Here is a 16,705-nt window from a genome sequence, read left to right on the forward strand (position 1 = left end):
TAGTTAATTTGTTGTTGGGGCCTACATTAGAGTTGACAGCCTTGACGTAGACACTAGATAAAAATTCCTGGCATCGTCGGTGAAAGAAAAATAACTCTATACTTGCCGAGCTTCACAGACTGTGTTAAAGGGGACTGGGGTGAACGATGTTGCAATAGACCTCAAAACATAAGGAGAAGTCACCGAACAAAGGAACATTCTGGAATACCAACTGCTAGTGATCGTTAGAGATGTAGGGCTGGCTAAAGGGAGCAGCATTTTTGTCTGCTCACTCCTTTGACCTGGATGGAACAAGAAAACCCCTGCAACCAGCACCATTGATTAGCATTCCGATTTATAGCTGTGCATGCATAATTGTACATAATGTACATCTCCCCTTGTGCAAATTTAACACCGTAAATTCAATGTAGTACTGCAAATGCAATTTCAAATTTTGTTTTTGTCTTCCGCGGATAAATGATTTCTCTGAGGAGAACCCCGTTTTCTTCCTCATCAGTTTTTGTGGGGTGTTCCCTCCCCATTCTCAATCTGGACCTGGATTAACTCCTTCCCAATGCAGAAGTAAATATCAGATCATGGTCATGAATTTGTAAATACCCACAAAACACATTACTTTTTGGGTGGGCATAGGCTTCAAGGCGCATGTCCACATTAAAATGCCACACCCTAAGCTTCTGGGGGTTTATTCACATGGAGCGTGTGACTAAATCTCTTTAAATGTAGAAACTCACAGTTTAAGAATATGATATGTGGATTTACATTGGGAAATCAGCCATTTGCGCACCCTGGTCCCAATATTCTTACGGAGTAATGAGTGCTGTTAATTCTTAAAATTCTCTATGAGAATGCTATTAAAATGGCACATGTTTTGAACGACCCTATGATTGGCCTCTCTTGCCCACAAGAAATCTTCAATGCACTTGATAGGCCCTAGTTACTTGAGTCGGATTTTCTTCTGCCTTTACCAATACCCAGAGTACTGGTCATTCCAGAGAAAATCCAGCCCTTCATCAGTAGGACCCAGAGGGCTCACTGAGAAATGTGGAATTGTTATCCAGCGCTACAATACCTTTCAGGTTACAGTTGCGCTTTTAAAATTTTCATTAAGTTTAATTACTGGTGGAAAATCTGTAATTCTGGACACAATTCCCTGGTAATTCCTCATTCTTTCTGGACATTCACTGGGAGGATTTGGCTGTTTTTCAGCAACTAAAATATTTGTTTGGGGAGAAAAAAAACGTACTATTTCCAACGCAGTTGGTAACTATTGTTAAGCCCATCATCGGAATTAAGAGGTCACTTTAATGAGGGCCTTATTGTAGTCTCATTATGAAGACGCCATGCGCTGTCACCCAGCCTGGAGGGCCTTGACTCTCTCCCTGAATTTAGTCCGTTGGAAGCGAAAGTTTTCATGGGGGATCTGGAGACCAAGAAGATCTCACGGATATATCAGTCTTTGGTCACTCACAGTGCTCCAACGCTAGAGAAGTTGCGGGGGGTGTGGGAAGAGGAAGTGGGTACCCTGGAGGAGGAAGAATGGAGGGATGAGCCGCCCCTCGGGGAGCCGCCATAGCTATGCGCCTCCACCTCATCCAATTTAAATACCTCCACCGAGTCTACTTTACCCGGAGGTCACATTCTTGCACACTGTGTGGCAATGTACCTTCTTAGATCGATTCTGGAGGGGGGTATTTTCATGCTTATTAAAGGTATTGGGGTGGACACTCCCACGCACACCACAGTTCGCCCTGCTGCATGTGATGGAGGGGATTGGGGGTAATGCCTACAAACGTCATCTTCTGCTGCTGGGCCTCACTTTGGCAAAACGGGACATAGCCAGGAGGAGGAAGGATGTACAGGCCCCCTCGGTGGCCGCCTGGAAAAATGGCCTGGACTTCTGCATGGGGTTGGAACAGCCTATTTTTGTAGACCGGGGTGGTCCACGTAAGCACTACAAAATATGGAAGCGGTGGGCGGACTACAGGGGGTTGTGGCTAGATCCTCCGATTGCCGCAGACGATCTCCCAGGGGAATGAGGGTAGGGGCTGGTTGGTCAGGTTTGGCACGAGGTGGTGAGGGGAAATACGGAGATGTGTGTGCGCTAGGGTGGGCTGCTCTCTCTGCCATTTTTCTTTTTGCGTTAATACCTTTCCTTTTCAGCTGTTTTGTATCTGCATATGGACTGGACTCAGTGGACTGTGCACAACTCGGGGGTGGTGTGGGGGGGGAAGTTGGGGCGGGAGGGGCTTAAATCCTACTGGACATGTTATGTCAAGTAATTTGGTTGCATGGTTGTTCACAAAAATGTCAATTCCTATTTTGTGATTGCAAAATTGATACTGCAGTGGCCTCTGGGGTACAGAGCCCTGCGACTTCTGTGCAAATTGTCAATAAAATTTGCTTACATTTTTTTTTTTAATAGAGGTATTGAATAAACAAATCCTAAACAGTTTGGGAAATTTTAATAAAACTTGACCACCCACCAGCGGTTTAACCACCGTGAGTTTATGGGCCCAGGTGAGTATATGGTAGTGGAGTATCTGATGTTGGTGAACCTCTGGATCAGTTGGTCTTCAAAGGAAAATAAATTATCTTTCATAGCAGTAGATGCACATTCCAGTCAAATCCTCATGTGGTTGTTGTTTTGCACATTCACAGGATGATTGGACTCCCACATCCTTTGTAATGGAATGTGCGTTCTCCGCCCTTAGCCTCGACGCCCGGGCTGAGACGCCCTAAGCCTGGGTCTTTTATAGTCCTAGTAGTCAGGTGACCCCTTCAGCCAAAGGGAACCCTAGTCCTAACCCTATCCAATCACAACACTAGCCATAAACTCTAGAATCAATAGGAGACCAAGACCTTACAGCCAATCTTAGTCCTGGTCTAAGCACTCAATCAGGGACAAAAACCCTAATCTCTACATCCAATCCAATCCAAAAATTCTTTATTTCGGCCTTTAAGACCATAAAAGATACAATAAAACATTCACATATAAAACATCCGCATACAGTAAAAACACACTAATGTACAATCCATGAGAGTTCATTCCCAGGAGGCCAGGACGAGGGTAGGAGTTAACATTACAGTTCATAACTGTGTTCAGTCTTTTGCTAATTTTCTCCTTATCTGCCACATAGCCATTATAAACTTAGCAACTGCAAAGACTATGTGGGGCAGGGTACTTGTTTTCAGTATTCTGTATGAATGTAAATGGTTCCTTATGCCCATATTCCTACATAATGGCACTAGCCAGTATTTCCTTGGTCTATTGTAGGCTGGGCAGAAAAACAGAACGTGAATCTCCTCCTCATCATGATTACTGCACCCTGGACAAGTTTTATCGTCCCTCATCGTCCATTTACAAGTAAAGGTTTTGATGGGCAGGTTACCTAACCTCCATTGAATAAACAATTTTCTTGCTAAAATGGGGAAAATAAAGTCGTTAAAACCTTCAAATTGGTATGAATTTTTGGAGTCCAGGAATTGTTCAGTTAAAATGCCGTTATTGGGTGCACACACCAAAGAAGCTAGACTTTTCTCCTTGTATATTTCCCACAGATAGCCAGATCCCGGTTAAAGTTGTCCCAACTGTCGGGGGCGATTTTGAGGGTTGCAAACACTTCTACCTTCAAACCCATTAGCCCGGCAGTAGAGATGTATAAAACCCAAGCAAAAGCGGCCGCATCCTATGGTAGTGATTTATGGGGGTATAAAGCTGGGAAAGAACTTGTCAGAGTAGAAAACTACTTCCTCAGACGTCTCCTGGCCCTCCCCCGTGGCACTCCCCTCCTTCCCTTAAGACTAGATGTGGGTCTTCCCTCTATAGGCGAGGATTTGGAATTAAAACCACTAAGATTCTGGCACAGGCTATGGACCACTGGCGAGCTTGCACACTACAGGCAAGACCTTATCCATGTAATGAATTTGAACCAGCGTGACAGAATCCCGTGGTTGGCCTTTATAAAGAGAGAATTGTATCGTTTGAGACTCCCCGAGTTATGGGAGTTTCCTGAACAAGGCTGTCAAAGGGTTCCTCGCAAGAGACTAGTCGAAATCTCTACATCCAATAAAGACCCTAGCCCTAGCTGTAGTCCCAACCCTAGTCCCAGCAACGAATGACACAGGAAACCCTAGTCCCTACTTCCAATAAAAAGCCTAACTCTAGTCTTAGTTCCACATCTACTATAGCAACTAATCAAACAAGAAGCCCTAATCGCTACTTCCAATAGAAGGCCTACCCCTAGCCCTAGTCCCAACAACCCCAGTACCTACTTCCAATAAAAACCCTAACCCTAGTCCCAACCCTACATTGATTGAATCACACACCCAGAAACCAATTAGAACCCTCAAATAACCAACCAATGAAAACACTCACTGTAATCCAATAGAAACACCAGATACAACCATCAATCAGTGCATACATGTAACAACCAATAGTAGACTATATAAGGTCCCAGTGACCTCAGACAAGGTTTGCTGGCCTGGGAGTTGGAAGCTGTTCCTCTATTCAGAATCTCCTAAAAGACAGACAGGTTCCAGCCACACTTTGGACTTCTGCAGATAAAGGCCTAACAAACTGCCCTCTAACAATACTGCTTGTATAAAACTTTACTCACTCTCCTAGCCAAAAAACTAAGTGTACAGTCCCTTTAAAACAAAGCTTAAACAGCTCACAGCAGATCACTGCTGTCTCAGAGCACCCTCTGATGTAGAATATCCCTGTTGCTAGGGGGCGGGGCAGTGGGGGGGGGCTGGTTTCACTCACTTGCTAACACAAAATGGGAGCTGGGGGTGGACTGCTTAACATACAGGTCTTAGCACAGAACAAAAGAGAAATTTGGAGGGAAAAATTGATAGTCACGGAGAATGAGAGGGAAAACTACAGAGTTTATACTGCAAATCCCACAATTCAACACGTTAAATGTAGACAGTATGGGCAGGTAAACACCACAGGCTTAAACACAAAACAAGAATAAATTATGCAAATCACAAGTAGGTTAAAACTACATCTTTTAAAATGTAACAACCACAAGCAGAGTCAGTTATATTTTCTGCCATTATCTCCCTCCCTGCTCAGCGAGTGTGAATGTGCTGTGTGCTGCGTGGAATATTGGTGTGATGATGCGTATTGGAATGTTGGGGGCCTGTGAGATGGAGTATGACAGTTGGAGAATGGGCTGAGCAGCAGGCAGGCTGCTCTTGGTGGGGCTGCTGCACTAGAACTCTTCTACATGTAACTTACTTCAATAAATCTACTTAAACTACATCCTACTTGCGTGGACCTCATTACTTCACACTCGCTACTAAGATCTGTGTCCAACATGGAGGTCAAAGGCTTGAGTCCTACCAGGCCTGACTCAATCTTATAACCTTTCGATGTTGAGAAAAGGAGAACCATTGTCATGGGTAAAAGCAATGCCTCTTATAAAATATGAAACAACAACAACGCAGTAACAAATGCTATTTTTAACTAACTAATCTTATTATTGAACTAGGAAGATTCCTACAATACTTGTGACTTATTATTAGGAGAACATTTGGCGGATAGAGTTGAGGCCTGACAGTTTGGCTCATTTGTAGGCAAGGGGGACCAACTCGACTGAGATTTGAGTCTATTTAAACTGGGATCCTCTTACAGAGGCCCGCAAACTTTAAAAGAAGGAATCCCCTCAAACATGAACAGGGAATCAGCAAATGTAACGCTAATTCATTATAAGCTGCCATATGGATTTAGCTGTCTTAAACTAATTGCGCCTTGTTGTCATTGCTAGATGCCCTAACAAACGAAGGTAAACATTTCTATACTCCCCGCCAACCATATTCAGGAATACGGGTAGTTTACTCTACATGTATTTTAAAATCACTCCAAGGATTAAAAAAATTTAAAAAAGATTAGATCATTTACATACTCTATGTACTCTCTTGAATGACAGGGTGTTCTTTCAATGGAACCCATTTTTGATCTCGGGTATGAGCAAAGCAAAATGTAATCATTTTTTTGTTACCAAAAACATTTAAGCAACCCGAATTTTGTATTTTCCACTCTTAAATACGTGGTGCTTTTCAGGAGACTACTCATGGGATGGAATGGTGGGAAGGTTAAAGGAGGTCCCAGGCATGATTTTTGTGGTGTGCAATGTGAATTGTTAAAGTTGCGTCAACAGCAACACTCCTATGAATGTGTTTATGGAGCATCATGTCCGTCATTTACAACCGCTAAATTTGGTTCAGTTTACTCCAAAAAGTGAACAATTTTCGACTTGAGGGAGTTGGGAAAAGGAATCTGAATTCTTTAAGATTCAAGGCGTAGCACAGCACAGGTTTCTGTGAATACATCCTCAACATGATCACAACCTCTAAGGGAGGTACGTAAGATGTTTTGTCAATTCTGTATCTGTTCTCTACTGTTCAATTAATGACTAAAGTTTTTTTTTTATTGATTAGTGATTTTGGAGCTAAGCAAACTCTGAAAAGATTGTACAGATTTAATTGGTATGAAGGTATAAACTGAGGACAGCTGAATTGCTCATAGTGTCCCTCTCATCTTAAGTTTGCCATGCTCCATGCATCAATAAATTAATTTTACGAAATAGTCACACAAATACATTTATCATCAATTGCAACCTCATTTTTATGTTGTTAGCTTTCTATCACTATTACTTCTAGCAGATGAAAATGTGATGGTTATTTCTCTTTTCAAATTGCATTACAGTTTTAGGTCTGGTCTAGCCAAGACTTTTTGATTTACTAAAATTATATGGTTGATATGCTTACTTATAGGGGCTTTCAGACAGACATCTCCATCCACTGGTGTGCGGCTTTGCCATTCACATTTTTCTTCCACCCACTACATCATAGACTGTGGGTAGTGGGTCAACCCACTTCAGCCATTGGCTGACTTCCCTGTCACCGAACGCATCCTGCCCTTTCACAATGAGCACTTCTACACTAAGTTGTTCACTTCAGTGTGAGAGACTACTGCGGCAATGTGTGCTTTTTGACATCAAAAATATTTTTACTTTTAGCCAATGTTTATTACTTTTTTTTTAGATCAAAGAGAGGCCAGCAGCTTCCCTCACAATGAAATGTTGCCAAAAACATGACAACACCAAACCAAGCACTGAGAAAGTCAAATGGCTGGCAGCCAATGCCAGAACTGTTGGCTTTGCCAATGTTTGTTTGTGTAGGTAGGACATGAGATGCTGGTGTTACTCTACACAGTAGAAAGAGCGTCTCGACTGTACGATTAGAAGCATTTGGCTCCTGCCTACAATTCTTGACAGAATGCCCACGTTTAACTGAATGCCCAACTGAGAAACCACATACTAACTCAAAATTATTCTCACAAAATCGAATTTAAGCAAATAAATAAACTACGGGAAAAAAAGGATGAAAGTGAAGTCCAATTTGAATAAATGTGTGGCCTGCAGGTTGCTCACATTCTAGCGGTTTGCAACAATGAGCGATGGAAACATGTGACAAGCAGGACTGCCGGCTTTGGTTGTTAGGACCATGCTAGAAATAGGCCACAAAGTCACTGCAAAGGCAAAGGGTTAACTACACAGTCAGTAACATAACGTGGGATGCAATGAAAGGGCCAGACTCACCTGCATTGTCGTAGGTCCTACTCCACGTCCGCACTGAATGAGGTCTGACTGGACAAGGGATTATAAAGGAAAAAGCAAACACCACGACCAAGCACAAAAACAAAGATGCAAAAAAAGCTGCTGTTCGCCATTTGGAAAGCTTTGATGCACCCGTTTTATTCACTTCTTTTCCTGCGCCGATTGCACAGTTGTCCGTAGTGTTCCCATCCTCGTTCTTCAGGGGGTGAATTTCGGCATCTAAATCCTTACTGTCCATGCTACCGTGTGCTTTCTGGACAGACTAGGCTTCTGAAAGAAGAACAAAATAATAGAATGACTATGTATTGGAATGCAAACTATTGTGCATCATAATTTATAACCTAATGCCCTGCTGAAACACCACTTTCTGGAAAAGAAAAAAAATACTTTGGATCATCTATTCCCTGAGGAATGTCTTTAATGGAACATGGACCCACTTTTTTATGTGAGCACAATCTATGCTGCTTGACAGGTATTTCCTGACTCATAAGATAGCATACAAGCCAAAATACAAGGATGTTTTAACTGAAAACTCTGTTGAAAGGCTAGAAGCCTTGAGAAACCCATCTTCGTTTCACAGGCACGTGTCACACTGTTATAGGATTGGAATACATTAGAATATGAAAAAGGTTTGAATTAAAATAGCATTGACAAAGCCAAAAGGCCTGACTTAGTATTAGGGGAGAGAAAGCAAAAGACACACAATTGATGGATGGAATGCAGAACAAATCAAAACATTCACCCCCACTCAAGAGATCTGGGTTAAATCCATCATTCTTTTGCTCACCATGCCACCCCAATTTAGACTGGGCCATATGCAAATCAGCCTTGACCCTGTGCCTCTTTTTGCATTAGTATTAGGGGAAGAATCTAGGAATAGTTGAACATCTATGAATGTGTGTGGTCCTAGAAATAACATTCGAAAATAAAGTAATATCTTGGGTTAAAACAACATTGAATACGGTTGTAGAGATCCTTTGCTGAACAGACAGCATTAACAGCTAAGCTATAACTTCAAAGAAGAGTGTTATGAAAAGGATTCAGAGGAAGCAGCTTACATTTTAAGTGGCGAGCGTAAACAGAATGCACATTAAAAAAACTGCACAGTAGATACTTTTGACAAAGGGACAATACTTTCTTTATTAACATTTAGAAAGTTCAGGTTCATGCACACTTTTACCTTGTGGGCAAAAAAGTTGTACCTTCAACAACAAGTTATTAAGACCGCATAGTGGGACAAACGAACAGGCAAGGACGATTAGTTAATAGCATTGTGTCTTTATGAGACAGGCATACAAACAGCAAGCGCTTTATAAATGAACAAGCACTGGTAAGCAAAGAGGTCTCACCTATGCGAGGACTACTGCCTTTGTCAATGTTTTGTTTAGCCATGTGGTATAGCAGTGGGGCTGCTAAGTATCAGGACTGAAAATAAACAAAACACTGGCAAAGACAATAGCTGAAGCCTATGCAAGAGCCAATGTGTTTTAGCAATCTTGTACACCAGCATGGCTGCTGTTCAACATAGCTAAAACTTTCTGGCGTAGATGAGAGTGCTGTGGAGTGTTTTGAAGTGGCAAGAATCGTCGTGGAGTGTCAGAGTGGCTTAGGGTGGCACAGAATGTAATAGCCTGGCATAGAGTCTCGTAGAGTTGCATAGAGTGGAGTGTCAGAGAGTGTCGTGTATGAGAGTGGAGTGGCATAGAGTGGCGTGGAGTGGTGTAGAGTGATGCAGAGTGTAGGCGCGTAGAAAGGAGGGGCACAGAGTGGAGTATATAGGGCATACAGTGTCGGGCATAAAGTGGAGCAGAGCAGAGTGGAGTACAGCAGAGCAGAGTGGCGTAGAGCGGAGCAGAGTGGCGTAGAGCGGAGAAGAGTGGCTAAGATTGAAGCAGAGTGGCATACAGCAGAGTAGAATAGAGTAGAGTTCCATAGAGCTAAATGGCGCAGAACAGAGTGGCATAGAGTGGAGCAGTGTGCACACAGCAGTGGTGTAGAGTGTTGTACAGTACAGTGATGAATAGTGCAGTGGTGCAGAGCAGATTGCATTGACAGACTAGAGTGATATAGAGTAGAGTGGTATAGAGTAGAGCGGTATAGAGTGGAGTGGAGAAGCATACAGTGCAAAGGCTGGTGGAGTGGTGCAACGCGGAGTGGAGTCAAGTAGAATGCAGTGGTGTAGAGTGAAGTGGCATTGTATGGAGTGGGTGGGTTAGAGTGGCACTGTGTGGAGTGCAGCAGCATTGTATAGAGGGGGTGGGTTAGAGTGGCACTGTGGCGTAGACTGGAGTGTCAGAGTGTTGTGTAGTGGAGTGGCATAGATTGGAGTTACACAGGATAGTACACAATGAAGTGGAATGGATTCGAGTACAGTGCACTGACAGAGTGTTGCAGATTAGAGTGGCGTGCAGTGTGTTGGCCTAGATTGGAGTAGTGCAGAGTGGAGTGGAGTGTTGTGGCATGGAGTGCTGTGGCATGGAGTGCAGCGGTGTACAGTGCAGAGGCGTACACTGCAGCGGCGTACAGTGCACTGGTGTACAATGCACTGGCATAGATTAGAGTAGTGCAGACTTCAGTGGCACAGATTGCGGTGGCACAGAGTGCAGTGGCGCAAAGTAGAGTAGAGTGCAGTGGCGTAGAGTTAACTAGAGTGGCATTGAGTAGAGTGGTGAAGATTAAAATGCAGGACTGTACAGTTCAGTGGCATCGAAGGAGTGGTGCTGAGTACAGTGTCAGAGTGCAGTGGGGTACTGTGGCGTAGAGTAGATTAGCGTAAAGAGCAGTGGTGTAGATTACAGTTGTATAGAGTAGAATGAAGAGGCATAGAGTGCAGTGACGTACAGTTCAATGGTATGGTGTATAGTGGAGTAGAGTGCAGTGGCGCAGAGTGCATTGTTTTTAGTAGAATGGTGTAGAGTGCATTGCCGTAGAGTGCAGAGACGTAGAGTGCACTGGTTAAGAGCAGAGTAGTATAGAGTGCAGCAGCGTGGAGGGGTGTACAGTAGAGTGATGTAGAGTGTAGTAGGGCAGCATAGATTGCAGTGGCGCAGAGTGCAGTGGCAGAGAGTAGACTGGTGGAGAGTGGGGTAGAGTGGCGTAGAAGACAGTGGCATAGAGTGGATTGTTTTAGAGTAAAGTGAAGTGACGTAGACTGCAATGCTGCAGAGTAGAGTGCACTGGTGTAGAGTGCACTGGCGTAAAGTTCAGTAGACTAGAGTGTAGTGTCCTAGACTGGAGTGGTGTAGAGTGCAGTGGTAAATAGTGCAGTTATGTAGAGTTGTGGACAGTGCATTTGCATAGAGTATAGTGGTGCAGAGCAGAGAGGTGTAGAGTGAAGTTGCTTAGAGTGCACTGGTGCAGAGTAGAGTGGGTTAGTGTGCAGTGACGCAGAGTGGAGTGGTGTAGAGTGCAGTGGTGAAGAGTAGAGTACAATGGAGTGGAGTGATGCAGACTGGAATGGAGTGGCGTCAAATGGAGTATGCATGGTGTGGGAGCACACTGCCATTGCAGACAACACATTTGTATTTGAAATTACCATTACATTTGTACAGAAATACAGTTTTACTGCTAAAAGTATACAGCGCACAAACAATAATGTGTGGAAATGTCATCACCTAGAGTATTGATTTGTTTAGATCGTATTAAAATATTTGTTTCCACCAAATCAGAATAAAAAAATGTGGCTTATTTGTGCTTTCCTAAATCTAATATATTCTGAAATATCTGCACAGTTTATTAACAGACATTATAATGGTATTGTGTGCTACAAAAAATGTAATTCCTTTCACAACAAAATGGTCACATAAATCCTCCCACTTTGAAGCCAGAGAAAGAAAAGTTAAAACCACGCTCCCTCAGAAGACAGATTCTGAAATTTGACCTCTGTCTTTGAATGCAAAGAAACTGTGACAAGATAAGAACAAGATTTAAAGACCTGTTTACAGAAAGCAAGCACTGTGGAAGAATATAGTAAATAGCGTTTTCTCCATGGGAGGGATGAACTCATGCTGGACAGTCTAAAACACATAAAACCAGCAAATAGAAAGCAAGCAAATGGGTGTTACAAACCAGAAAGCCAACGGTACGCAATGGGTGGAACGCATTCCCAGCGAAGCTTTCTGAACATCCCCAAGATGTCTTGAGCAAACCTTACAGCTTTGCTGTCTGGTAGGTGTCAACATAAAATGAAAAGCAAGCATTAGGATGCAGTCAGTGGTGACCACGCCATAGTTTTTTTCTTTTCTTTAGCCATGCTAAACAGCAGCAAAGCTGCTGTAGAACATGGATAAACGACATTGACAAAGCAAATGGCTGGTGCATAGACAAGACCTCTTGGGTTTGCAAATACATTTTTTGTTTTTGTAAAGTAAAAAAAAAAACTAGCACATGTTTTCCCATTATTTGGGGCCTATAACCCAGTTTACACTGCACAATCAAATGAAGAAAACCTCTTCAAGGGCAGCGGGGTGACAGTCCAAGGTGGGTGGGGGGGGGCGGAGCCTGCCGACCCTACGCCCTTCCTCGGGCCTCATCGCTTCAGCTCCAGTCCCTTGTTTGCGCACTTGGACTAACTCTTCTGGGTGGAGAAGACGCGCAAGAGAGGGAAGAAAAACTTGCACAGGAAAAGTTTTGGGAAAGTTTCTGTGCGGTTTCTGGGGCTGGTCGCTGCGCTCAGCTCCCTGTGGCATGTGTCAGTGTCTGTGTGCCAGCCTTCCACAGGCGCTGCCTGCTCCGGAATGCATCGGGAAGAGAGAGATGAGGGCAAAAAAAAAAAAACGGCTCAACTTTTGAGCATCCGTCACCAGGCTTAGGACTTTATTACGCGGCTCCACGGCTGCACTGGTTTCAGCTGGGCGAAAACGGAAGGCTCCTCCTGGTGCATTCCCGGGTAGAGACGCTGCGGGCCCAGCCGGGAGGACATGCTCAGCACGGCGCTGGTGGCCATGGGGAGTGCAGGCTGTGCGAGCTGCAGGATGGGGTGTAGTGGGGCTGCTGCTTGTGCGCTCTGGCTCCCGCTCCGTACCTGCGATCCTGTGCGTGTCTTCTGTCTGGGCCGGGCTGCCTCCGCCTAACTCCCCGGCCATTGCGAGCGCAGCAGCAGGGGCGAGGACTTGGCGACTTCTTGGTGCGGCGGTCGTCGCGAAATGGCATAAAGAAACGCTCCGCCATTTTCAGATTCGGGGGCGTGTTCTGCTGTTCAAAAGAGGCGTGGAAAAAAAGTGGAAAGAACAGCAAGGAACACGCCCCCGAATCCGAAAAAGACGGAGCCTATTTGTAGGGACGGCTCTCTCCTCCAATGGCTGGCCTCCGTTTAGGGAGCCAGTCAATAGAGGAGAGGCAAAAAGAGGAGGGGGGAGAAATAGCCATCTAAGCAACATAAGATCTTGGTACTTCCGGTTCTGCCTTCGGCAGACCGGATATTACCTCGACCTAAAAACCATGAAAATCAATACCTGAAGTGAGGGGACTTAAAGCCCCCTCTCTCCCATCTTACAGTACTTTTTTGCGGCAAATTGATAACAAGAGGACACCAACAGCTACCTGTAGCCAGAGCTAAATAGACAAACTGAAAGATTGTACAAGAATATAAAGACCTCCTAACATGAATACCTAAAATATGCAATGATTAGTATTGGTATTTTCTGTATCTACTGTAGTTATGATATAGTGCACGTGTGCAGCCTGTGTGACTTCTTAAAGTGGACTGCACGGTTCTGGATTGCCTGTACCATGTGCTTCAAAGCTCTGAAAAACAGAACCTTAGGATTTAAGCACATGACTGAGTGAGCATGTGTGAGTGCATGTGCTCGAATGTGCCTATGTGTGCATGTTAGGGTGCATATGATTTTCTGTATGTGCGGTGCATGATGTCTATGCCTCATTGGCTTGCTCGTTCGATACAGCTGGGCTTCGGCAGCCTGCTACCTGGTGTTGGGTGTATGAGTGGCTGCGGGCTTCTTTACAGTGTACTACTACTAAGCAAGGTACAATGCTTGAGGTATGCATGTGCAAAAACAAGCAGAGGGAATAATCATGTACTGGAGTGAGGTTCCGTGAAAAGCGTTACGGTGTTTTGGGCATTGCCGAATATGGACGAGTGTGGTATCTATGAACCGTAAATGGCGAGTTCGGTAAATGTACGCGTTTTCACTACACTACCTGACTTGGTTCGCCTTATTTACGTGTTTCTTCATCTGAACCCTTGGGTTCCATTTTAGATACGGCATCCATTTTGTTTCTTGCCCTCACGTAGTCAGTGAACAGGCAACTGTCCGCATCGTGACCTGTTAGTTCCCAAGCCATACGGAAGACGCATATTCCTTTCATGCGTCTTTATGACCGGAGGAATGACACTGCAGAGGCAAATGGCTCAGATTGAGGGTAATCTTGCCGTACCGGCCTATTGTTTCAGCCGTGCATGTGCTGGGATCAAGCTCTTTGATCCTATGATCATGTTCCCAATATTACCCCCACACTCTTTTCTTTAGGTGTGCCTGACTTCCTAGCAGCTGTTCTTGTCTCTTTACTCTTGCTCATTTACAACTCAAGTGGAATGTGCCTCACGATGGGAAAATGTGCCTTTACAGTTGGGAACTGGTAATGTGATTATGTTCCGGGGTTCTGAAAGCATGAAAGCGACCCTTTTATTAGTTTATTGTGGGAACTGGGTTGTAACCGTTTGTTCACATGTTGTGCAATGGCGAAATCTTATATAAAAGAGAGCGACTCACATATGCAATTGAAGCAGACTCGTAGAACCTACACGCTGTTGTACTTCTAGCGACTTTTGCCTCCCTGCAGTAATAAACTCTGATCTTTGACGCCGAAGGAAGTCTCCCGTGTCTCTGTCACTTGTGCGCCGAATCAGGTATCCCACGAAGGTTATAGGTGTTGTTCCCTGGCACCGCTGGGCCTTAATTAGCACAGTCCTTCAGTAGCATGCCAGGACTGGATTAGCAAAAATTACATCTGTAGTTGAGAATTAAACATTGTTAATGTGGTGGTCTTTGGCACCGTGTTAGATGGGTTTCAGGGATGGAACGCGCATAGGAGGATGTAGGAATTTGACCTAGGGCGAAGTAGGAAGTGCGAGTGGAGAGAGGAGTAAAGCAAAGCTACTTTGAAAGCATAGGGGATTAACACCGGCACTGTGGTGGACCCAGAGAAATGTTTGGGTGCGCGTAGGACATGCGGGATGCACCTCTTTTAGTTTCTGGCCATGCTGGCACATGAGATCAAGCCTATTCAGCTTACTGAGGGTTCAGGGAGGGAAGTAAAGAATATAAACAGGGAAGGAGTCAGGAAATCAGGGTGGCACCCCAACATGCTATAAGTGCTGCCTGCTCTACGCCCACTGCCTCCGATTGGCTACCTCCAGCGGTAAGGGTGCAGGAGTACAGTGGAAAAGAAGGGTGCATCAGAGTGAAACAGAACCTTGGACTGAGAGTGAACAAGGGGCAAGAAAAATGGAAGGCGGATAGGATGTAGGCATCCCATGAAGGAGGTTCTTTATTAAAGCACCCTTGAAAGCAAACTTGAGCACAGGGGGTAGCAATGGGTGAGAGCAGATCCTGGCCACGAATTAGAAGTCAGGATGCCGCTTGAAGCAATCTGTGAGTTTCCTACAGGAGTCTGGCAAACTGGTAACAGTACAACTAAAAGAATACAACATCAGCACCCACTGCCCAATTGTGGTTTATGCTCCTTAACAGACACAAATAATCTTCACATAAAAGCATGAAGGTATTTATTAAAGATAAACTGCACATGCGCTCACTGCCCTTCTTCCCACTAATACTCCCACCCCAGAATGTAGCCCAAGGGAGGCCAAGTTTCTGATGGGAGCACTGGGGGAAGGAGGTTTTTTCCCAAATATATTGCACACTTGTTATCAATGCCTCCCCTAAGCTAGACTACCTAAGGACACACTGGGAATATTGGCTGGACCCACTAGAGGACGATGACTGGAGGGACACCATCATAGTCCCTGGGTCATTACCATTTCTTCCCGGCTGAGACCAATCCAGACATACTACCTATACTGCTCTTATCTCACCACGGCCAGGCTATACTAGGCAGGCCTTTTACCGAGCCCAGAATGCCCCCGCTATACAATGACCCTGCAGACTTTTATCACATGGTGTGGGCATGCCCAGCCATATACAGATACTGGACCACTATAGCCGCATAATTTACTGAGGTGCTGGGCTGGAAGGTTCCTTACATGCATGTGGCCTTTCTACTGGGGGTTCTAGAGAGCGTGGGAGGATCATGGGCAGATAAAGCATTCCTGGGCACCGCCCTCATGGTAGCGAAAAAGGACATAGCTACCAAATGGAAACAGATCAATGTCACAATGGTTTAGAGGGTTGGACTGGTGTGCGATTCAAGAGAAATAGGGGTTTATAGCAAGGGGCTGCCCACAGAAGTATGGCAGAGTGTGGAGCAAATGGCTGGTTCAAGCAGGATAGGATAAGTGACCTTAAACTGCTAGTATGTTCAGATGGTGATGCATATTATGCGCTTCTTAGTGTTGTGGCTGAGACTATACAAATAACAGAACCCACTTGAGTGCTATTTATTGTGCAGTACTATTCTGGGCTTTACCGCCCTTGCTCCATGTTGCAGAATGTTGTGGATGCAGGATTCCACCAGAATCACGGTCCGTTTGCTCAATGTCATTAAAGTCTTGTTTATACTTAATTCAGTGTCCGAATGTCACTACCACTGGCTGCCCACAGAAGTACGACAGAGTGTGGAGCAAATGGTTGGGTCAAGCGTGATAGGATAAGTGACCCTAAACTGTTAGTATGTTCAGATGGCAATGCATATGCGCTTCTTAGTGTTGTGGCTGAGATGATATGAATAACACAACCCATGCAGAGGGTTGAAAAGTACTTTATCGTGCTCGTATGTGGCTGTATTCTTTGCATTAAAGTCAATAAAATTGGTTATATATAAAAAAAGATAAACTGCAATCAATTTCAATTTATTAACCAGAATATTTCCTTTCTTTTTCCATCTTCATCCAGCATAAATGAAGAAACAAAAAGTTGAGAACTCAAAATCAAGTAACAATT

General features: G+C 44.4%; 1 protein-coding gene across 4 annotated transcripts in view; it reads right to left on the bottom strand.

Annotated features, from left to right (window-relative positions):
• The window catches only part of FAM234A (family with sequence similarity 234 member A), a 379,590-nt gene that overhangs the window by 296,859 nt on the left and 66,026 nt on the right, over window positions 1–16,705 (bottom strand). For all 4 annotated transcript variants that reach the window (XR_013601635.1, XR_013601636.1, XM_078663112.1 and 1 more), the window contains exon 2: window positions 7,608–7,895. Coding sequence is in view for 2 of the 4 variants with exons in the window: in XM_078663112.1 (XP_078519238.1) it covers window positions 7,608–7,863 (256 nt within the window). In the remaining 2 variants the exon portion in view is untranslated. The remainder of the gene's footprint in view (window positions 1–7,607; window positions 7,896–16,705) is intronic.

Source organism: Lissotriton helveticus, chromosome 10 (assembly GCF_964261635.1).
Source record: "Lissotriton helveticus chromosome 10, aLisHel1.1, whole genome shotgun sequence".
NCBI lineage: Eukaryota > Metazoa > Chordata > Amphibia > Caudata > Salamandridae > Lissotriton > Lissotriton helveticus.